At 44.8% G+C, this 24,945-nt stretch overlaps 1 protein-coding gene across 1 annotated transcript; it reads right to left on the bottom strand.

Annotated features, from left to right (window-relative positions):
- Positions 1–3,466: 3,466 nt before the first annotated feature.
- MBLAC2 (metallo-beta-lactamase domain containing 2) lies at positions 3,467–14,723 on the bottom strand. The gene is made up of 2 exons (XM_066602990.1): positions 14,217–14,723; positions 3,467–4,447 (listed from the first exon to the last, which is right to left on the bottom strand). Exons 1-2 carry the CDS (start codon positions 14,665–14,667, stop codon positions 4,062–4,064), a joined length of 837 nt encoding a protein of 278 aa, XP_066459087.1. The 5' UTR covers positions 14,668–14,723; the 3' UTR covers positions 3,467–4,061.
- Between the last annotated feature and the right edge of the window lie 10,222 nt (positions 14,724–24,945).

Here is a 24,945-nt window from a genome sequence, read left to right on the forward strand (position 1 = left end):
TGTAGCAAAACAATAAATGCATTACAAAAGGACTGCACATCACATAAATGCAATGTTCTCTGCATCTGTAGAAAATACATTCAGAACCGGCATCAGATATAGTTCATGACTGCAAATACTATCTGCCAAGCATAATATTACTGTATATGCTCCAAAAATAAACTTTAACTCACAGTAAATATCACACTTCATAAGTCCAAGAATATAGATAGATATTTGTATAGAATTAATATTAATATAAAACATTTTCAATTAACCATTTGTATGTTTGTACAATTGCACTACAGTCCATATATTGCACACTCAGTAGTTGTAGATTATACAGGCTTGCGGTTACTATCACTTTGGCCACTAGGTGGCAGTAAAGAAGAGCTGTAGCTGAATAGGACACATGATGGAGTATAAGGACAGGTTCATATTGATCTCCCTACTGCTGTCACCTCTGGATGGCAGCATGTGTGACTCTTCTGGTTGCGTCTTCTCCTTTCCTCCTACAACATAGACACATTATAGGGATGAAGGAGAAGGTTGTGTAGTTGTATTGGCTTGTTAGTCACTAGTGTTACGTCTGAGGCAGACCCCAAAACAACTGGTCCGGATCGGACGGAATAGTAGTCCAAAGGGACGGGTATATGCACACTTTGCAAACTCTGAGAACAAAACTAGTGGTGATGAAACTAAACAAAGAGAAATCTAAGCCTGTCATACTAATCTAGCAAAACCCTTCCGAAAACCGGGAGATCACCCTGAAGAGGGTAACCCCACTTACGGAACCTGAGGACTAACTAGACTGTCTTTAGGTGGTAGCAAGGGGGTGACAACTGACAGATGGAAATAACAATATTACAACAGCACTAGGAAGCAGAGGTTATAATACCAAGTCTAAAGAGCAGGGACTTATCTGCCAGGGAGTTGGCACCAGGAGGGCACAGACCAGTCTGGAACTCCACCATGCAGAGGTTAACCAGCACCCAGGGACACAGGGAGTCATCATAATTAAGCTGTTAGTAGCAGCATAAATCCAATTTGTAATCCCCACCACACACCGCCGCACATTCTTAGCGGGCAGGATTCCTTTCTCAAGTGTCCAGTGAGCTGTCTCTGATTGACAGCTGTAGCGTCCAATGTGGAGACACAGCATTTAAAGGGGTTTTCCGGGCAAAACTATTAATAGTATTTGAATAATGCTATTTTTCAAATACTATTGATGACCTCAGGTTAGATCATTAATAGTTGATTGGCTGGGGTCCGCTACTTGGGACTCTGGCCAATCAGTTCATCAGGAGCCTGCAAAAGTGCAACATCACACATGGGTACGGAGCAGAAGCAGTTGGCTCTGACCCGTGTATTGGCGGCACATAGCTGCATCTTCAATTACGATTGCCAGCCTGTAACTGCTTCCACTCCATTTCCCTGTGTGTTGTGGTGCTGACAGCAGGTGTCTGATCAGCCGGGGTCCCAAGCGGCTGATCGCAGCCAATCAACTATTGAGGACTTATGCTGAGGACAGGTCATCAATAGTCTTTGCCTGGAAAATCCCTTTAAGAAAAAGTCTCACCCGGAGAGCACTTGTGGGGGCGCGTGGTGGGGATTAAAGTTGGAGTTATCACTGATGAGGCCACTAACAGCCTATGATGAGTATGATGACCTCCGGCTCCCTGACCCTACAGAGATCTGTCAGCAGTTGTGCAATTAGATTCTCTTTAAAACACTCTTTAGACACCATATCATAAACCATTAACAATTATAACTAGTAACAATTGGGATTCCAGGCAAAACAAAGGAAAGGTCTATGAAGCCGTGCCAACATGACATATACTCATCTCCTGGTTTCTGACAGCTCCATCATATTTCCCGCCCAGCCGGTTAGTAACAGTGTCCTATATACAGCCATTAGATCACTCCCGCAGCTCTTCTCCGGTTATACTTGCTCATGCTATATATCGTTACAGGTCATTAAGGGGTAAAGGAGCCCACACGGAATCCTTATTTCATACAATCATTATGCAGCTGCCTGGCCCAATGGGCGGTCCTATCTGTGACTGGAGGCCTTCCCTGTAGGACTGTGCATAGAGAAATAGCTGTCAATCCCTGATGGCTCCGCCCACTGGACTGTTCAGCTCAGGATGTGCAGAGATATAAATGAATAAAATAGAAGTTAGACTGAATCTCTCTCCATAAAACTATATATCAATCTGCTCAGCTTCTCCTGCCCTATAACATGCTGCCTACAGATTGGACAGCATGTTCGAGCCAACGGATTACCTTTAAAGTAGTAAAAAAAAAAAAATACCACAAAACACTATGGAGGACATTTACAAAATCTCCGTGCACCTACTTAGGTCCTACCTGGAGTGCATTTCTGGTATGTCACAACCCCTCTTGCCAATACCTGCGCACTTTTTACAAAAGTTGCGAGGTCGGTGCAAAATTCTGGCATAAAAAAGTCACAAATTTTTGCGCAAGTCTCATTTGCACAAAAATGTACAACTTTTTAGCTTTTTGCATAGGCCTTGTGACTTTTGTAAAAAGTGGCAGGGCTTGTCAGGAGGGGTAATGGCCGAAATTGGTGTAAACTATACCAGAAATGTATTCTAGGTAGGAGCTGGCCTAGATTTCTATTTGGGCGCACATAGGTGCAGAGATGTGTCTAATATATGAAGAGGCGTGCGCCAGGGAAAATAATATTAAGACCAGCGTTTGAAATGTCGGTCCCAATAAAATTCCTGCTGAGTGTGAATCCAGAATAAGGGCATATGCACATGTGGTGTACATGCTGCGTGTTTTCCAACAGAGATTTGCATGCAGAAACTATGCAGCGTGTTACAGTACTAGCCAAGAAAGCTCATCCGTACGCTGCGGGAAAAAATCCATAGTTAAAACTAACTATGTCAATTTATTTTGTGCATTTTCATTGAGGATTTCATACTTTCACATGAGGGAGTGAAGTAAATGACAGATCCACAGAAAATCCTCAGCAAATCCAAATAGAACACTTGTGGAATCGCAGCAAAATGTGCAAAGGTTTTTGCAATATCGACAATGTGGTGTGTGGACATACCCTTATGCTGTTGCTTACTTTGCTGGACTAAGCCATTTTACATAATGGCTGCAAATAAGGAAGATAGAACAATACCTCTCTAGCGCCACCTATTGGATGGCAGCATTCCTTCAAATCAATGTATGACTCGTTAACAAGTTTGTAAAATAATGATTGAAAATAGGAAACCAAGCCAGAAAACCATGCACAGACAGCTGTTTCGGGGTGTTTGCTCCTCATCAGTGTGGAGTAGGTTTCTGGCTTGGCAGGTGAGAGGCTATGATGTGGGTCAAGAGGGGTGTCGTCTGTACTTAAGGAGAGCACCTAAAAAGGGTGTGGAGACACCTACTGGGTGAGTGGGTTGGGGGAGCGCCCTCCTTGACACACTCGCCCCGTAGGTGTCTCCACACACTTTTTAGGTGCTCTCCTTAAGTACAGACGACACCCCTCTTGACACACATAACGTCTAACACATTAACAGCCAAAGAATTATAATCTCCAGCATATACTTGACACCAGGGGTAGACGGAGGAGACTCGCAACAGCCTAAGGGGCCACAAGACCCCTCTTCCATCCATACTACCAATAAGACCCAGATTGATGCCTGAAGCTGACACTGACCAGTGGGATTGGCCAGAGTGACACCATTTGTACCATGCCGGACCCCATGGCAGAGCTAGTATTCCCCTACGTGCAACCATATTACAAAGTGCACAAAAAATGCCTTACTTATATTGTATATTTACTACATTCCATTTCAGGCCATATTTTGAGATTATATGAGCACAAGTGACATTACTAGAAATACATATTATTCACCTCGTTCTGTCCATAAATTCCTCCTACAATCTAAACCAGATCCATCCACAGAATATCTACTCGCCATTTGGATAATATTACAAGCTGACATGGGAGGTAAGAAAGGTATCTACATATTGAACACCTTGTTATCTTGTTTGGTTTCAGATGCTTGCATAGAAGTTCTTCGGATCTCGTTCCTCATTGGCGCTACCAAAGTCTTCTAAGTTGTTCTCCTAGAATTGGTTACGCGAAGGGCCAATCCAGCAAAAGACCGCACTGCATAGGTGGACACTTTGTGGCAAACTCCAGCATTTGATATATAATTGGAGGCCAAGCGATAAAGTCTTTCTGCCCCAAATGTGTTGAAATGCCCGGGGAGCACTTTATCTACCAGACCTCTGTCCACCAAAACCTGGAGACGTTCACAAGATCTGACATACTCTGGGATATTACTGTAAGGAAGCCAGTCTATCATTGATCCATCATATGCGACATCCCCACTGAACAGGATCTTGCGATCTCTATCGTGTAAGCAGATACTGCCTCGGGAGTGTCCCGGCATATGCATCACGGTCAGCTGTCTGTCACCAAGGCTGATGATGTCACCTGAGAAGTAGAACATATGTCTTGTTTAATGACATTATCGGAAAATATGATAAATAGGTAAATTCCAAAGCTTGGCAACCAATCAGTATTACTATAACATAGTATATTAGAATCGAACAGCGCCAAACCGACCCCGTTGACTCTAATGGGGTCCATTCAGTTTCCGTTCTTCTGCCTGGCTTTTTCTTCTGGTATTTTGAGCTGGATCTGCGGTGGAACCTCCGACCAGAGGCTACAACACAGATGTGAAACCAGCCTTTCTTGATATTTATCTTTTTCTCACTAGTGATTTGCACCTGAGTCCACAGTGGCGTGGAGCTCTAAAGGTTAGTAAAGTACTCTTGCATGCCGCGAAGCTTTGCTAATATGGAGTGCAATGATGATTATGGAGTAGTACAGGGGTGCTGGATAGTAATGATGGTGTACAAACTGCCCTGTCCTGCCGATGTAAACCTCTGTTACGGCAATGGATATGTTGGTGAGGCACTCCGAGTGATGAAAGGTGCATTTCCATTAGTTTAAGGGGTTACTGTTACTTTAACAGAATTAATGCTGAGTTAGTATGCAATGTTTACCCCATAAAGACCAAGTGCTGTAAAATTACGGTGCCTGGTTCTGGGCTTAAATCCTACGCCATAGTAAAAATATGGCATGGGATTAAAGGTTTGGTCCTCGGCTATTAGTCACAGCCGAGGATCCAGAGGAGAAGGCAGAAGTGGTTTTTAACCTCTTCTGCCTTCTCTTTTGCAGACTACATAGCACTTAATGAAAAAAATTCTGTGAAAAAGGATATAAAAGAATAGTCCTATATGTCACGTAAAAAAAAGAAGGAAAAACAGCAAAAATAATGCTGGTAGCTGTAAAACCAACACACGGGTAAAATCTGGTCCTTTAGGACAACACCCTGGTCCTTAAGGGATTAAAAGTATAGTACTCTCCCAGGGAGTGAACAGTTAACTAGTTCATTCAGTAAAGCATATTTTGTAATCCTTAGCGCCCTCCTTGGCTGATGGGACATAAAGCCTCTACATTCATATGAGATGGGGGGTAATAGTGAAAACTGCCACGTAGTAGAACCCCATGTAAATACAATCACGCTGTTTGCTAGTTGTATTGCAGTATTGCATGCAGTTTGGCATGGTAATGTGGCAGAATGTTAGGGTGCTCTAACATCTGTGCTCGGGGTTCCGCTCTCCTGCCCCGTTCAGGGAGCAGGAAAGGGGAATCCCCACGGCTGAACGGAACCGAACAGACACCATTGACTATAATGGGGTCCGTCTGCTTTCTACCCAGCTTCCCAACTTTTGGATGGACGAAAAAGGGCTGCATGCAATGCTTTTTCTTCTGGCATTTTGAACTGGATCTGCAGTAGAACCAACAGCCGGAAGCTGCGACACAGATGTGAAACAGGCCATATCCTAAGAGCAGAGGTGTACGTATCAGAGGCAGACCATGCAACTGCTATGGGGTCCGTGGAAAGAGGGGGCCCCAGGTCTTATTGCAGCATCCCTTTTGCTACTGTGTAGGGAGAACATATATAAGACCAGGACCTTTACTCAAGAGTAGAACCTCATTGTTAGCAAACAAGGAGGTAGAGAACTGGCCCAAGGCTCATTTTAACCCTTTCCAATCCAATTTGTATCCTGGTTTTCCTAGGGGGCTTACTCTTTTTCTGCCATTATAGAACGGCGCTATATGCTGGCTAAAGCCAGTACTGCATGAGGTGACACGTTGGATAGGCTCCAACAGCAGAGAGGCTGGCAATATACAGTAAGAGAACCCAGACAGACGACTTCCAACATCGGAGCTGTACAGCCTTAAATCATAAAGTCTTTAGACGTCAGACAGTGGATTGGAAAGAGTTAAAGGGCATGGAATCAGAAAAACAAACACTAGACCCTCCTGTTCTGGGTGGGGTGGCAAAAATGGCCATTATAATATACACCACTGCCGAAGAGGACTGATTAACAATCTATACTTGTTACATACAGCACATAATTCTATGAAAAGGACACAAGTCCATCTACAGCCACCTATTATAATGCAGTACTCATCTATAAACAAGCCCCTTAGGAGGTAACAGCCAACAAAGCCCAAGTTACCAAAATCTGCAGCTGTCGCATGTGATGGCAGGTCATCGCTGCAGGCTGTATATACGGAGCAGCATCGCCATGACAGAGCAGGGAGGGGAGGATACAGTTATGGCGCCTCGTCTTCACTTTACATGTTCAGCTGTTTTGCTTTAGGAAATCTGAAAAAAGTCCACTAAATTTGGTGCGGATATCCTTTGATATGGAAATTTTCTGCAGCTAATCTGGTGCACGTGGACATATTGTAATAGTGCCGTACATCGCCCACAGCTAAAGAAGGCATCTGAAACTGTAAGTGACAACCAATATAACTAACCAGCTGCTAAAAACCACATTAGCAAGCGGCACTTGCCATCAAATCCAGATCAATACGTGTAGAACGGATTTGTTTACAGTCAATAGGACAGAAAACAGAACAACGCGTTTCGGGTCGGTACGTGATCCTTCCTCACATAGGAAGGAAGTTGTCACACAGAATCACTAACCCACAGGACATTTAGTTAGGAAATTCCCATTCATCTGTAAAAAATCTCAGAAAAGGAGACTACATGATAACTTTATTCTCTGGGTCGGTACGATTACTCCGATACCAAACTTGTATAGTTTTTTTTTTACTATTCTACTCTTTTTTTTTTTCAAAGACATTTAAGTTTTTTCAATTATTTTCTGCTGTCATTTTGTACGCGCAATAACTTTTTTATTTTTCCGTCGACGTAGTTGAGCAAGGGCTCATTTTTTGCGGGATGTTCTGTAGTTTCTGATAGTACCAATTTGGAATACGTAGGGCTTTTTGATTATTTTTCGGACGACGTTTGGACTTTAACTAACGCGGCGATACCAAATACATATTTTTATTGTATGATTTAGATTTTTTAATAATAGATATGGCAAAAGGGGGGTGATTTAAACTTTTACAACTTTTTTTTTTTTTACAATTAAAAAAAAACTTTATTGATTTTTATTTTACATTACTTTGAAGTCCCCCTGGGGGACTTTAACATGCAGGGCTTTGATCGCTCCTGCAGTATGACGTAATGCTATAATGCTGCTTTTTCACAGGCAGTCTATCAAGCCACCCCACGGGGATGGGCTTGATAGGCAGTCTGGTAAGGCAGCCCTGGGGTCTTTCATTAGGCCCCCAGCTGCCGTGATACCTGCACGGCTCCCTCGATCTCACCGCGGGGGGGGGAGGGGCGTGCAGGACCCCCGTACATCGTTCGGGGGATTTAAATGCCGCTGTCAGAATTGACAGCGGCATTTAAATGGTTAATAGCTGCGATCGGCCACGCGGCCAATCGCGGCTATTGCCCGCGGGTGTCAGCTGTTATAAACAGCTGACGGCCGCACTGTATGAAGAGAGGTTGCCACGCAACCTCTCTTCATACATACCCCGCGGCTCCATGACGTACCGGTACGTGATGGAGCGGGAAGGGGTTAATGTAGCTCTATTGAGACTCTTAAAAACTCCAGATGAGCCCAAACCACATCAAAGTGTGAACAACAGGTACAGGAGTTGTGCACAGGTTCGGAGATACCACTCCTTGGTACGTGGCCTGTTCCTGGTACCTCCACGTACTTCCCTGCACTGAGTAAGGGCGCCCACCCACTACAGTTTTTTTTTTCACTGCGAAATTCGCAGCATTTTTTTTTCTGCAGGGATCTATGGGACTTGTAATGTTAAAATCGCAATCGCGCAAAATAGTAGTGGGTAGTCACCCTTAAGGCAAAGCTCAAACTGAGTATGTTGTAAACCAATTATACTGAAGTAGAACTAACCAAGCTAAAACTAATTAACCACTTATAAGGCAGGCATCAGAAAATGACCTATTGTATCAGTCACGTTTTTATGTTAAAGGGGTTGTCTGGTTTTCGTTTGATTTTTTAACTATACCTGCAGATATGTTAAAATAACAAAAGCAGATGCCTTTACCCGTCCTCTTCTCCGGTAATCTAACGCTGCAGCCCCACGGTCTTCCCACTCTTTGTTTAGGAATGGGACTACCACCTGACTGCTGGAGCCAATCAAAAAGCAACAGCGGTGAGGTGCCGTTCTTCTGGTCTCATAGTTCCTAGCATCCTCGACTGCTGCGGTCTCTAATTGGCTACTGTGGTCAGGTGATAGCTATTCCTAAACAAAGCCTGGGATCACCATGGGGCTGCAGCGCTGGATGGCCGGGACAGAGGACGACTAAATACCGCTGCTTTTGTTATTTTTATTTTTTTTTTTACACATCTGCCCGGCAACCAGCCAACCCTTCAAAACATTGAGAATTTTTGGTATTTTTTTTTTATTTTCAATGTTATTTTAAATTATTTTATCCTACATTTTTCACGCTGACCACTACGACTAATAATAGGCTGACACTTCCTGTTCTGTAGAGTCATCTCATTAACATCACAGGCAGGACTACAATGCAAGGTAACACCTCCATATAGTGATGGACTCCGCTCACGTCATCCCTGATCGATGGCCTCTGCACCGATCACAGAGCATGCCTAGAACACTCTTGTATACAAGTCAATGGGTCAGCTCTTGTTCATTATGGCCCATGAGGCTGCTGTAAAGCACCTCTTGACAATGGCATTTCAGGCAAGATGGCCGCCCTATAGCCATGTACAGAAAATAGAATTTAAAACAAGTACAATCAGGAAATAAAAAGCAGGTTAGAAAATAGAATATGCTTCACTATAGGGTTATAATTCGTAAAATATATATATATATATATATATATATATATATATATATATATATATGTGATACATTCCCTTTGGTTTTCTATAGTGTACGTGTAGAGCAAACATCAACATCTAACAGTCTATAATATAGCACCAAACAAATGATATCCACAGCAAAAGTCCCCATCTAATGTAATAATGCTCTTATTTCCACCGCATTAATGTAGCAGGTAGATAACTACATTTTCCGAAGGCTTTTATGACACTAGTGGGTATTCTAGCTGTGTTGTACAATGACCAGTAAGTAGTCCCCAGTGAAGGAGCTACAAGCACTACTTCCAGGAACTCCTGAGATCATCCTTCCATCCCTTGCAAGTAATTATGGGTCATAATCTAATATGCAGAGCGGGCTCCGCACAACATCACATACATTATGTATGATTACTTTTCCATGATCATTTCAGCGTGAACAAGCCTTCAGCAGCTATTACATGAGGAACGCGCTGGTACTCCCGTAGATGTACCTTTATGTCTCCGCTACCCACTTAAGTATGCCGCTAAAAGGGGTGATCACCTCACTCTGTATTATGGAAAAATCGATTGTAACAAGTAAATGCTTCCGCGGTGCGAGTACAATGGAGTATCTGCAGATCTGGATGTGCTTTCTTGAATAGGATCAATGTGAACGGGTTATGTTACACTCTACAGGAACATTATGGCCTATATCTCTAATATACTAATGATGTGTAGCAGTTATAGGCTACTTTTAATGATCCATTAAATCATCCACCATAACCCCCAGACAGCATGCCCACTGTCTTGGGGTCACACTGGACTCTGACCTCTCCTTTACCCCCCACCTCCAATCTCTGGCCCGAACATGCCACCTACACCTCAGGAATATTGCTAAAATCCATCCGTTTCTCACCACAAATATGCTAAAGACACTCATTGTCGCCCTCATCAACTCCCGACTCGACTACTGCAACTCGCGTCTCATTGGCCTTCCCCACACCAGACTCTCCCATCTCCAATCGATACTAAAAGTGGCAGCTTGGCTCATCTTCCTATCCAGCCGCTTCTCAGAGGTCTCTGCACTATGCCAGTCGCTGCACTGGCTGCCCATACACTACAGAACTAAATTCAAACTCCTCACCCACAAAGCTCTCCATGGCACTGCACCACCATAATCACTTCCCTCCTGTCCTTACATCACCCAGCCTGCACACCCTGATCTGCTAACACACTCAGACAAAACATCCTTCTAATACGAACCTCACATGCTCGCCTCCAGGGCTTTACCAGAGCAGCACCGATCCTCTGGAATGCTCTACCCCAAGGCATACGAACAATCTCCGACACACGGAACTTCAGACGTGCCTTAAAAACGCACCTCTTCAAAGAAGCATACCAAATCTCCTGACCTAATCCACTGTCCCCACAACATGCCCCCTTCCCCTCCTTATTGCTTTCCACTTTGCCTATCATGTACCCTTCCTGCCCCTGTACCTCCTTAATTGAATGCCACGTGTAATTGTCGTATGGTTTGTGTTCCGCCATGCCTCATCTCCTGCCCCTGCACCTCCTGTATTACCCCCACCCAGTTTGTTCCCAATTGTTTGTGTTCCCCGTACTTTGAAAGCACTGCAGAATAAGTTGGGTCTATACACATAAAGGTAATTAATATTATATCTACACACACCCCGACCCATCCCAAGTTACAGCTTGCCCATTCCCTTCATTGAGTTGTTACATCAAGACAAAACATTCAGCACATCACCCCACTTCATCCCAGCTACACAACTCATGACTGCAACTCCAGAGTCTAAAGCGGATATCGCCAGGGGGCGTTCCATCTGGCCATACGGGGCAAATGTAGCATTACAAGCCAGCTGTTCCAGTGATCGGCCAACCTGGTAACACATGGAGGTGCCAGGTCTGCTAGAGCAGGACACATTTTGTTAGCAGCTCTACACCCTGACCCAAATAAGATACTAAATCCACTGGATAGATGATAAATAATAAGGCCATGCACATTAGACTAAGACTAGCAGAACCAGCCAAGTTCAGCCGGACCAGCCAATCATCTAATGTGAAGGTTTCAATGAATGGGGCCATCTGCAGTCCCCTGTACAGCCGGGTGACCAGGAGGACTAGGGAAACCTTAGGAGGGAACATTGGGATAAACCAAATGATCAGCTACTTATACCCTACCCTGTATATAACTTCATTTCCAGGGACAACCACTTAAAAGAGAACCTGTCACCTCCCCACTGACCTTAATCCAAGTTATGGTGCTGTTAGTGGAGGTGACAGGGAGCCGAGTGATGTATTTTTTTATCACCCACTCCATGATTCCCGCACTGTTCCCCTCTGAAGATTGCGCAGCACACGAAAATTTGACTTTTCTGATTCCCATCATGCACTCTACCATAAAAGTCTATGGGGAAGCACGTCCATGCGCAAGGCCCAGCTTTAGAGCGTGTGGGCACGCACTGCCTGTCTCTTTCACTACAATCTACAACACAAATTGGCATAGATTGTACAAAAAAAAACCTACTCCAGCTCCTAGCTTGCGCCTCTTCATACATTTGTCGCTGGTAGGAGGGCACACAATTTACTTATACCGGCATGTGAAACGCCATTCTAAGTAAATATGCCCCAGTGATTTTCAATGGAGTTGAAACAAGACTTCTTCTGGCTAGACTGAATAGACTAATGGGTACGGATGTAGCAAAGTTAAACTTGATTTTTCAATCCTTCTAACTTTCTGTGCAGCAGTTGGCTACCATTACAGTCACTTTACAATTAGTTTTGTTGTGTTAAGATAAGAGAACAATAGCTTTGTTTGGCTTAGATGGGTTATCCAACCTTTAAAAAAATGATAGCCTACCTTCAGGATAGGCCATCAATACCTGATTAGTGAGGGTCTGCCACTCGTTAACTTCAATGAGACAAGCCTGTAAGGTCTAATGCCCACGGCCGGATTTATGCCGTGTTTCCCGCTGTGTAAATCCGCGACGGAATAATGCAGCTATTGAACCTAATGGCCCAGTTCTCATGTGGGATTCTGCCACAGGAAAACAATTGAGGCGTAAATGTTCAATTTTTCCGTGGCAGGAGATCTCCATTAATATAGTATTAGAGGAGACCCTGGAAAAACGTTGTAAAAAAACGTGTTTTTATGCGATCGCCAGCGGGGACTTTTTTGTTTATCCCCGCGAGCAGGAGGCCTAATACTCCCAACGAGCAGTATAAATAATATGGCATACTGAGTATAAAGACTATTGTGCTCACATGTAAACACTGAAGGCTGTGACTGCTTCAATCAACGGGTCAGTGGGGATACTGAGCAGCGAACCCACACCGATCACATACTGATCGCCTATCCTGAGGATAGGCCATGATTTTTTATTGGCTGGATAACCCCTTTAAGATAAGAAAAGGTTTTCATGGTCATGTTAAACTTTGCTACATGTGTACATGCATTCCCATGTTCTTGATCTTGAACACTGAGGAATATTTGGGGACTTCCTAAACATTATGGGTTATTTACACTCAATAAAAACCATTCACCTTATTTCTGAAATGTGTCAACCCATAATTTCCATCCATAAATAGGTAAGTGGCTTTAAAGGCCAGGGACACAGGAGAATTCAAGGTTCTCATAAATCTTGGATATCCTCTTTACCCCTTCCCAACTGCTTAATGTAAATGTCATGTGATCGTGAAGGGTGTATGGAACGAGGTCAAGAGCCGAGTCCACTACATACCTTGTAGATATCAGCCGTTCTTGACAGTGGACAACTGTCGGCAAATGCTATGATCTGAATTAGCTCAGATCACAGTAGTTAACTATTCAGATGCCGTGGTCAAGGCCGTGTGTCTAAACAGTCAGCAAGAGACGGGACGCTTTCCTGCGCACCATTAGCATCCCACAATGCGATTCGGGAGTGTCGATGGGCTAGCATGGCAACCCAGAGCCAACGGAAAGCTCCCAGGGCTGCTATGCATAGATGCCTATGAAGTCATGCCTGTGGCAACACAGATGGCAAACACTAAAGATTACTATATACTGCAATCATGAATTAGTACTAGTGATTAAGATAAGTCCTGTAGAAGTCCTATACAAATAAAGATTATTATTCACAAGTTTAAGTTCCCTGTAAGGACGAAATAAAAGTGTAAAAAAAAGTTTTAATAAAGTATTTTTAACAGTAAAAAATTTAAAAAAATAAATAAATAAATAAAAAAAAAAATATATATATATATATATATATATATATATATATATTAAAAGTTCTTGAAAAACTTTTATACCATATTGGGTATTGTTGTGTATGTAGAAATCTGAACTATTAAAATATCACAATATTCATCCCACACAGTGAAGAAAGGCCAGGACTGTGGGCGTTTTTGGTATCCTGGCTCCCAAAAAGTGATTGAAAAGGCTTATGTTTCTCAAAATAGTGCAAATGAAAACTACAGCTCACCCCACGAAAAATGAGCCCCCCCCCCCCTCCCGCCCACTACACTATATGGTACATTAAATGGTGCCATTAAGAATACCACCCGGCCTGCAATGAACAAGCCTCAGCCGGTCCCTGCGGGTGATCTGCCAGCAGCACTTTTTAAATATAGATTAATATTATAAATATTTATGTTTTGGAGAAATAAAAAGAGTTACAAAAAAACAAATAGTCGTTTTTTATTGAATTAATTTTTTGAAGTGGTGACAGATAATCCACAAGTACCGAAAAATTAAAAAGTTAAAGCTCTTAAAAGGTGAGAATGAAAAAAACGAAATCTCTGGTCCTGAAGGCTTTCCTGCCTAGCATGGATCGGGCAGAGCAGGTGGGCACTATACTGGGTGGTAATGGCCCTGAATGCAGGATAAGGCAGATGGACATTAGATGAAGTCTGCCAGCGTTAGCACATTCCCCCCGGTGCCCACACACTGGGCATGGATCACCCACTGCTATGTACAGAGTGCCCAGGTTTACCATCTTCCAGGATGTGGGTGGGGGTCACCGCTTGCACCTTGAACTGACTGGCGCTCCAGCCGGGTGCGGGGGGCTTCACCACTTCGCTGTCCGACAACCAGGTGACCGTCTCGAAGTTGTCCCCCCGGATGAGCGCGTCCGCCTCGTCCCGATGCACCGCCACCTGCTCAAACTGGTGCAGGCCACCGGCGTGATCGAAGTGGACGTGAGTGGCCACAGCCATGAGCGGCCGGCGCCCATTCCCGCCCTCCTTGCCGTGCGGGAGCAGCCCGGCAGCGCACAGATAGTCCGGGAGGCTGCGTAGCCCGAGTCCGGTGTCTATGACCAGGTCCTGGTGGGAGCCGCGCACCAGCCAGATATTCGCCCGGTTCCCCGACTCATAGAAGCGCTCCTGGATCCAGAAGACGCCGTCCCCCAGCGCCTTGTGTGCGTACCAGTCCAGCGCGGCCATGGCGGGACTCTCCCGGGCACGGCGCCTGTTGCAGTCAGCACCTCGGGCAGCGCCCACACACTTGTCACCCAAGTGGAGTTCCGAACGCGCGTCCACCAATGAGATGCGAGGCTTGGAGACGTCACTGGGGAGCGAGCCAATGAGCAGGGAGCGCTGGGGAGGCTCGTTCGATGTGGGGCCGTTCCTGGAACGCTGGCGAGCGGCGCCTGTGTATTGTGGGACGCCTTATTTAAAGGGAACCTCCAGCATTCCATTCAATATACGGAATTAGTGTAGATGAAGAGTCGGGTACATCTGTAGTGCGATGTAGTACTTCCCTTGTACTCCGCCCGATCCCCACAGCCTGTGCAGTAACAGCAACAGGCAAGGAAGACAAGCAAGCTGCAATGTAGCAGGAATATGTATTTACATCTACACTCTGGTCAAAAACAATCCCTCCCCTAGAAGTTGTTGGACTGAAACTCCCCCTCTGTGATTGTATGGGTGGGTTCACACAGGGCGGATTCCCGTCGGAAATCTCGCGGTTTGGCCGCAGCAAAAACCGCAAGATTTCCGCCGGGAGAACCGCGGCGGCTTTGAAGCGGCCCGGCCGCTTGCTTTTCCGTTGCGGCCGGCGCTCCCATAGAGGGGAGCGCAGCCGCGACGAAAATAAACAAAAAAGGAAAGGTAAATAGACATGCTGCACCTCCAGAAACCGCGGCTGCGGCCGCCGCAGCTTCAGCTGGACTTACCACAGCGGATTTGCCGTCCCGTGTGGACGAGGTTTCTGAGAAATCTCGTCCACATGGCTGGCTAATCCCGAGATTAGCGGCCGCGGGCGGATTTGCCGCAGCCAAATGCCGTGCGGCAAAGGCTCGGCAAATCCGCCCTGTGTGAACCCAGCCTAAGGGATCCTGCCCACTTGCGGTTTTTAACACTGCGATATCGCTGCGTTTTTTTTTAACATGAATGTCTATGGGGCGTTCTAATGTTAAAAACGCATAGCAAGTTTGTGCTTTGGGATTTTTGTTTGATGCGTTTTTAACAGAAAGTCCCATTGACATTCGCATAAAAAAACGCAGTGATATTGCAGCATTAAGAAAACGCAAGTGGGCAGGAGCCTATAGGGTGCCTACCCACTTGCGATATTTTTTCTTGCAATGCAAGAGCGGTGATTATGCAACCAATGATTTTCAATGGTTCCATACCCATTTGCCATTTTTATTCTTAAGTCTTGCAGTGCAGAGAAATCTTCGATATCACTCAGTGTTCTCAATGGGGCCAACGACAGCAGCGCCAGCACCAGTGAAAATATAGGGAGTACATTGCGGACTTCTGCCACAGCTGTGACAGCTATGGCAAAGAATTCCTTCATCCCTGCGGGGACTGCGGGGATGAAGAAATCCTCTGTCACAGCTGTGGCAAAAGACCGTGATACTATCCCCATTGCTTTCAATTGGGTCGGCACTGCTGACCCCATTGCTTTCAATGAATCGTTGAGCGCTGCCTGTGATTGGCTGAGCACTGTGACCAATCACAGGCAGCGCTCAGCTGTCATTCAATGGCTGAGAGCTGCCTATGATTGGCTGAGCACTGAGCCAATGAGACCAGCGCTTTTTGGGGGCGGGGATTTTTCTATCTCCCGCTTCCAGAACACAGAAGAAGACTGCCATGCAGAGAGAAGAGCCGGATGGCTCTTCTGAGTATAATTTTTTTTTCACAGCTAGGGATGATTTTCAGGGAATGTGCCGACCCCATTGAAAGCAATGGGATAGCATCACAGACTTCTGCCACTGCTGTGACATCTGTGGCAGAAGTCACCGATGTACTCCCTATGTTTTCAATAGGGTTGGCGCTGTTGCCGCCGGCCCCATTGAAAACAATGAGCGATATTGTAGAGTTTTCTCTGTGCTGCGTTGTGCAAGGCTCACGCATTGCAAGAAAAACATATCACTAGTGGGTACGCACCCTTAGGGTGTATCTACACAGGACATATTGTCCTTAGCAGAATATATGTGCGACACTTGCCTATTTATTTGACTACTGAAGCTGCCCCATCCTGCCTGCCTGCTACTGCTGAATTGATGGGCATCTTAAGAAACCCAACAATGCCGAGAAAAGTTGTGGAAGGGCCCCTATGCTGAACTTCTGCTTCCTGGCCCGCAAGCCTTTCGCTACACCTATGAGGGCATTGAACCAAGTAGAGGATGGTGTATCCTTTGTTTCTTACACCGCAGATATGACTGCTCATGGATTGGATTATGGGTCCCACTATAAAGCCTCCTTCACACTGGCGATTGCGATATCACTGCAGAAAATTCCGGCAAAATCACGACTTTCTTCCCACGATTTTTGAGCGTCAGAGCTGCTTTTTCTTCTAAAAACATCACTATCAGTTGCGATTTTCTCACACTTTTTTCACGCGATTTTGCCGTGTTTCGTTAGCGCAAGAGTCAATAGGATTTTCTAATGTTAAAAATGCGTCACATTGCCCAAATTCGCAAATTCCTGCTTTGCGATGCGATAAAAAGGAGGCTCCATAGGGAAACATGGGAGATTTTTTTTTTAAAAACCGCAAAATGCAGAGAGATAAGACATGCCACGATTTGTTTTTTATCGCAACATCAAAGGAGTGAAAACATCACAAATATCTAGGAAAGCATTGAAAATCATTGGTTTCATAATTCTGCGGTTTCACTCACTCTCGCATTGTGCAAAAATCACGCAATTTTATCGCCAGTGTAAAGGCCCCCTAATGCAAGAAAATCGCGAATGGCGGCAATGTTTTAGCGGGCAAAAAAAAGACACGATTTTGCCGCAATTTTCTCATGGCAAAATAGTGATCGCCAGTGTGAAGGAGCCCTAAGGCTAGTTTCAAATGTGAGTTAGCGATTTTGCCGCGAGAAAAATTGCACCACAATCGCATCTTTGTTGCAGTGATTTTTGGCCGTCAGCGATGCTTTTTTTTCAGAATAATCTCACATTGCACTGCTGCCGCCCGTGATAAAATCGTGTGATAAAAACGAAAACATTTTTATTGCGAAAGTTAATAGGACTTTCTAATGTTAAAATCGCATCACAATGCGTTGCAATGTGCCAAAAAGCAGGCTCCATAGGGAAACATGGGAGCTAAAAAAAATCGCACATCACAGAAAGCTAGAGCAGGATGCGATTTTGGTTCTCTCAACAGCGCATCAGTGAAAACATCACAAACAGGAAGGAAATCATTGAAAATCATTGGTTTCATAAGCTGCTTTTTTACTCGCATCACACGAAAATCGCACGATTTTCTCGCCCGTTTGAAAGCACCCTCAGGGCTCCCGCACACTTGCGTTTTTTTAACGCTGCTTTTTTAACACGATTGTCAATGGGGCTTTCTAATATTAAAAATGCTTTGCGATTTTTGTGCTTTGCGATTTTTGTGCGATGCGTTTTAACAATAGAAAGTCCCATTGACATTCACGTTAAAAAAAATGCAGCATTAACGCAGAGTTAAAAAAACAGAAGTGTGTGGGAGCCCTAAATGAGATCATCCCCTGCTCCTGAAGCCTTACAGTTTCTTGGCTCAGTAAGAACTGATTGTCCTATGAGAAGGACATAATAGCTGATTGCTGTGATGGTAATATTAGTAAGTAACATTTCCTGACTCTGTGAATCATAGCTAGAGGGGTTGTCCAAACTGAAATACCTATTCTTACAACAAAGCCACCCTGTGATTATACTCCTAGCAGTTCTATACCCTTGTACCTCAAGGGTATAGAACTGCTATACCCGCCGCATAAACAGACATGCAGCCTTTGTCAAAAATGCTGTGGATTCTTAATGGAGAATATCAATTTTTTAAATCCCCTCCACATGGCTTGTACTGTAAACTCTGCGATTCCACTAGTGGAAATTCCATAATGCATCCGTTTAGGTGCGGATTTGGCCACCACGAAGCCATGCATGAATTCTACCGCATAAACCATGCCCAGATCAGTGCTTGAGCCATGGATTTCAGCCATGGACATGCACTTATTAGAGATGAGCGAGCGTACTCGGATAAGCACTACTCGCTCGAGTAATTTGCTTTATCCGAGTATCGCTGTGCTCGGGGCTAAAGATTCGGGTGCCGGCACGGAGCGGGGAGCTGCAGGGGAGAGCGGGGAGGAACGGAGGTAAGATCTTTCTCTCCCTCTCTCCCGCCCGCTCTCCCCTGCTTCCCGCTGCGACTCACCTGTCAGCCGCAGCAGCACCCGAATCTTTAGCCCCGAGCACAGCGATACTCGGATAAAGCCAATTACTCGAGCGAGTAGTGCTTATCCGAGTACGCTCGCTCATCTCTAGCACTTATATACCCAGGGATACACACGTGGATTCTGCATCGAGGAGTGACATTTTAATTACTTTTTTCCGCACGTGGATTTCAATAGACTTTTGGAAAATCTGCACTGTATAGACTATGGTGCGGATTCACATTGACAGTAATGGGGTACTTAGGAGATGATTTGATGCACGATCCGTACAGATTCCGTGGCAAATTCGCTGGTAAAAACCTGCTATGTGAAGAAGGCATTTTGGCTGCTGTCTGCACAAAACATGGACTTTCTCCTACTTACAACATACTTATCCAGTATAATTGTAACGTGGGTGTTAGATATAATCTGAGATACTGTATCCATGGGAACAAAAGTACTCAGTAAGTGGAAATTATATGCATACAGCTGTTTAACTCTGTACATGTAGACTACCTCGGGGTCATAGCCATTAATGGAGCCCATTTGAAAGGTTTCTGCAGCCACTGTTCTGTGTACAAGCAGAAAGCTCTCACATGGATCCCAGATATGGCACCAATAGTATTCGATGTGCCCAAGGAATTTGCAGTGGTTAAACGGTAGCTTTCAACTTTCTTATTTTGGAGGAACAGGACAAAAACTGAAGGCAAGGATGAGATCTCATTGCCACAATATTAAAGAGAGAAAGACAGAATTACCTGTGGCCGAGCACTTTTCTAGTAACAGAGGTCTAAATTCCTCAAGAGGATTCATGCGTGACTGGGAAGTATGAGACATCTGTAGCACAGAGAACACTGCTGGCCTGGTGACCCCCTAACACTAATTCAGGGATCATAAAACCTTCACATCTTTATCAGGCGACTATTTAAGTATGCCTTTATTTCTCTACCCATCTTGTTGTAGTATCTTTTGAAGTGAAAATTAACCACATCCATGTCTGTGCTTTCTCATAATATATATATGTATGCCTCTTTGGATCTATTCATTAAAGGGGTTGTCTCGCGAAATCAAGTGGGGTTATACACTTCTGTATGGCCATATTAATGCACTTTGTAATATACATCGTGCATTAAATATGAGCCATACAGAAGTTATTCACTTACCTGCTCCGTTGCTAGCGTCCCCGTCGCCATGGTTCCGTCTAATTTCGGTGTCTTCTTGCTTTTTTAGACGCGCTTGCGCAGATCCGTCTTCTCCCTTCGGCTCCGCTCGGCAGCATCGGCGTTTTGGCTCCGCCCCCTTGTACGCGTCATCGCGTAGCTCTGCCCCATGACGTGTGCCGGTTCCAGCCTCCTGATTGGCTGGAATCGGCACGTGATGGGGGCGGAGCTACGCGATAACGCGTACAAGGGGGCGGAGCCAAAACGCAGATGCTGCCGAGCGGAGCCGAAGGGAGAAGACGGATCTGCGCAAGAGCGTCTAAAAAAGCAAGAAGACACCGAAATTAGACGGAACCATGGCGACGGGGACGCTAGCAACGGAGCAGGTAAGTGAATAACTTCTGTATGGCTCATATTTAATGCACGATGTATATTACAAAGTGCATTAATATGGCCATACAGAAGTGTATAACCCCACTTGATTTCGCGAGACAACCCCTTTAAGCCTGAAGAAGAACCCCAAGTAGGTTCGAAAGCTCGCATTAACATCATGTATTTTTGTTAGCTATGAAAAAGCATCATATCTACAAGATTATTTGGTTTCTCTTACTGAGAACAATCACATTCAACTTTCTAAGGCCCAGGGTGGCTTCACATGAGCGTGTATTTTGTGCATGCATACGTGCGCACCAAAACACGCTTCTACTAGAACCAATGCATTCCCTATGGTGTGTTCACATGTCCGTGTTTTACAGGTGCATGCCTGTAAAGATAGGACATGCGTGTACCATAGGGAATGCATACATTGCCTTCAATGAAGCCGCGGCTGCTGCCAGCGGCTCCATTGAAGGCAATGGTCTGCCAGCACCCCTCAATTGTTTTTCAGGGAAGGGCTTTAAATATAAGCCATTCAATTATTAAATATAAGCCTTTCCGTGAAAAACAAGAAAAAATGGTGATAAAAATTTTAAAAAAACTAAATACTCACCTTTCTTTAGCTGGCGGGCTCAGCCGCGTCCAGCCTGCTCTTCTCCCTGCATTGCTCTCAGTAGTATTCAGCAGATGGGAATTTAAAATCCGCGGCTGCTAAATGGGCTGCCTCTGATTGGCTGAGCACTGTGATTAATCACAGGCAGCTCTCAGCTATTGAATCACAGCTGAGAGCTGCCTCTGATTGGCCCCAGGAGCTGAAGATAGGTGAGTATTTTTTTTTTATTTCTATCACCATTTTTTCTTGTTTTCCAGGGAAGGGCTTATATTTAAAGCCCTTCCCTGAAAGACAATTACAGGATGCCGGCAGCTGGATCCCCTACCTAAGCTGTCATCTGTGACAGCTGTGCAGGGAATTCTTTATTTCCCGCAGGGATGAAGAATTCCCTTGCTGCATCTGTCACAGATGTGGCAGGTGCAGCAGGGAATTCTTTTTCCTCGCAGGGATAAAGGAAACAATTCTTCATCCCCGTGGGGACACGGCAGCGGCGGACATGTAAGGTTTTTTTTTTACAATAAAATTCTTGTTTTTCAGGGAAGGGCTTATATGTAAAGCTCTTACCTGAAAAATAATTCAGTGGTGCCAGTAGACCATTGTCTTCAATGGAGCCACTGGCAGCAGCTGTGGCTCCATTGAAGGGAATGCACAGACCTGCATACATGCGTGTTTTTGCGCATACATAGGTATACGCAACTATGATCGCCGCTACGGAGCGTAGTTGCGCACAAACATTTTCTTCTCAGATTTTGTAAACACTATTGAAAGAAATAGCGGGAAGATAGGTCCTGCCCAGTTTTCCTCACAGATAGTATTAACTGATTGATTTCAATGGTTTCGTTTTCACTGCTGTACTTTTATTCGTTAATAGTACGGGTGAGAAAAGATAGGACTTGCCCTATTTTTTCTTGCTTGTACTATTAATGGGCGAAAATACCGCTAGTGAAAACGAAACCATTGAAATCAATGGTTTCGCTTCATACCGTTATGCAGCCGTGATTGCTATTCACAATCTGTTTTATGCACTCCTTGCTGTTCGCTAACAAGTAGTGATGCAAAAGATTTAACAGAATGCAAAAGTTTAAGGGCGACTTCACATGGGCGTATTTGCGCTCATACTTGCATGTACAAAATTTGCACGAATACGAACTCCATTCTCTTGAATGGATTTATTTACATAAGCGATTTTTTTCCCCATGCAGTGATGCTGCAATGATGAAAAATCATAGCATAGTCTATCTTGTAGCGTTTCATTGCAATGCTTTTCAATGGGACCTTTAAAAACATCGCATGACACTTGTTTGCCGCACATTTGCACTGCATTTTTGCAGAATGGGTATTGGATATTTGCGCACGCAATTGCGCTTTAAGTGTACTTTTTGTGCATGCAAATCATACACATTTGCACATGCAAAAAAACAGGCACCGATGCTCACAGCCATTGAAATGGCAAATTTCTTTAATGAGTTCAATATGTGCTCCTTCCCTGCGCAAATGTGCAGGAAAATAAAGCATGCTGCATATTATTTTATGCAACCAAAATAGGCACGAAAAATACATGCACTCGAACAGACTAATTGAAATCAATTGATTCTATTTTCTGCATATTGCGCATGCAAAATTTACACACGCAAATACTTTCATGTGAGTCCGGCCTTAGCTGTATGGATTGCTCTGTGGAATTCAGGGATAGCATATTCCGCAACGCCATTCTGGAATATTCCATCCCATGTGAAAGGTCCATTACAGATATGCTTTACAGGAGCCTCATGGGCTATTCACACAATGAACAGGAGGGGACCCATTGACTTCTATGGGAGACTGTTTTAGACATGCTCTGTGGCCTGTGTAGAGGTCATTTTGCAGGAAGGGGCAGTAGATGCTCACAGCTTATACCTCTTGTGAATAGTAGATTCTGTGTTATCTACATGTACGGGTTACCTCTCAGTGTAAGGGTGGATACAGACGATCGTATATCGGCTCTGTTTTCATGCCGAGCCGATATACGGTGTGCTTGTCTGCAGGGGGGGGGGAGGATGGAAGAGCCAGAAGCAGGAACTGAGCTCCCGCCCCCTCTCCGCCCCTTACCACTATTTGCAATAGGGGGGGAGAGACGGGGACGCTTAGCTCTGCCCCCATCCCGGCCCTCCCATTGCAAATAGTGGCAGGGGGCGGGGAAGGGGCGGGAACTCAGTTCCTGCTCCTGGCTCTTCCATCCTCTCCCCCCCCCCTTGCAGACAAGCACACCATATATCGACTCGGCGTGAAAATGGTCATCTGAATCCACCCTTATTCTGTCTACGATTTTAGTGAGATGAGGGCTTTAAATTTTCTTTACAGATCAGTAGGTAACAGCCTAGTGGTCAGTGCGAGAAATGCAGGATTGTAAGATTTTTCTTTTTAAATAAAGGCCGAGACCAGAAATTTAAAAAAAGTTTTAAAAAATATGATTAACACAAAAATGTGATTTATAGATTGGTCATTTTCTGACACATTCCCTTCAGGGTGGATTCAGACGACCGTATATCGGCTCGGTTTTCACGCCGAGCCGATATACGGTGTCCTCATCTGCAAGGGGGGAGGATGGAAGAGCCAGGAGCAGGAACTGAGCTCCCGCCCCTCTCCGCCCCTTCTCCGCCCTCTACACTATTTGCAATGAAAAGAGGCGGGGCTGGGCTAAGTGCCGAGAATTAGTCCCGCCCCCGCCCGCCTCTCCCCATTGCAAATAGTGCAGAGGGGCGGAGAGGAGGCAAAGAGGGGGCGGGAGCTCAGAGCACTGCTCCTGGCTCTTCCAGGCTCCCCCCCACAGAGAGAGACGATGTATATTGGCTGGACGGAAAACCGAGCCGATATACGTTCATCTGAATCCAGCCTCAAGGTCTAATTCACACTTCCATATATTAATCAGTATTTGTAAGCTAAAGCCTGGAGTAGAACATAAGCAGAGATAAAGTATAACAGAAGGCTTTCTACTTCTGTTGTGTGTTACGCACTCCTTGCTGTTCGCTAACAAGTACTGATGCAAAATATTTAACAAAATACGCAAGTATAAAGGCAAATGCACACGGCTGTATTTGCGCTCGTAGTTGCACATGCAAAATTTGCACACACAATACTCAAAGAATAGAACCCACTGATGTCAATGGGTTCAGAACACACTCTATTGTGTGCCCATTTGTGCACCATAGGGCCCCATTGAGGTCTGTGCACACAATGCACAACGGGATGCACACAATACAGTGCAAAACCACAGGAAAAATAACACATCTGGACCTCATTAGGCTAAATAGCCTTTTAAAAATGGCAGGGGGTGTTGATTGCCCATGTGAACAGACCCTGCATGTAAAATGCGCCAAAACATGTGCAAAAGTGCCTCATTCAAAGTGCAAATGCATTGCACTGAAGCGTGCGGAATGTAAAGTTGCCGTGAATAAAAGATCAGGTGGAGAAAAAAGTCACTGTTCCTTTAAAAAGTTGCCTGTTGATTAGCTCACCTGTTGGCAATGAGCCCTGGGGATGCAGTGTGTTATACTCCGCTGAGGGGGCCTCCGGAGATCTAAATGGAGATTTCATCTGGGAATTGTTACGTTCTGCAGGTAAATAATAGTTGGTGCCGATAAAAAAAGGAATATTCTGCATTTTCTGTAAAATGTGCCCCAGGTATCTTATTATCCTGTTAACTGACAATACAGTTGGTTATCTGTACGTTTATTCTGATACTGTTCTTAGATGTGTGTAATATCCCTGCTATAGATCTTCTGCCCCATGAGTCCCCAGCAACGTACCTGTGACCTGTTCTATCAGTATAAGTTTACCTGCAAATGGCCGGATTTGCATTGCAGAATCCGAAGCGGGTCCACCTTTTGGATTCAGCAGCAAATGCCTTTCATATCGTACTATGGAAAAGTCAATGGAAGCCATGCAACCCTTCCGCAAT

This window comes from Eleutherodactylus coqui, chromosome 5, assembly GCF_035609145.1.
Source record: "Eleutherodactylus coqui strain aEleCoq1 chromosome 5, aEleCoq1.hap1, whole genome shotgun sequence".
NCBI lineage: Eukaryota > Metazoa > Chordata > Amphibia > Anura > Eleutherodactylidae > Eleutherodactylus > Eleutherodactylus coqui.

Coding starts and splice junctions, on each gene's coding strand:
- MBLAC2 (XM_066602990.1), bottom strand. CDS start 14,667: ATGGCCGCGCTGGACTGGTACGCACACAAGGCGCTGGGGGACGGCGTC. Junction 4,448..14,216: donor CACCCACATCCTGGAAGATG/GTAAACCTGGGC, acceptor TCTACTTCTCAG/GTGACATCATCAGCCTTGGT.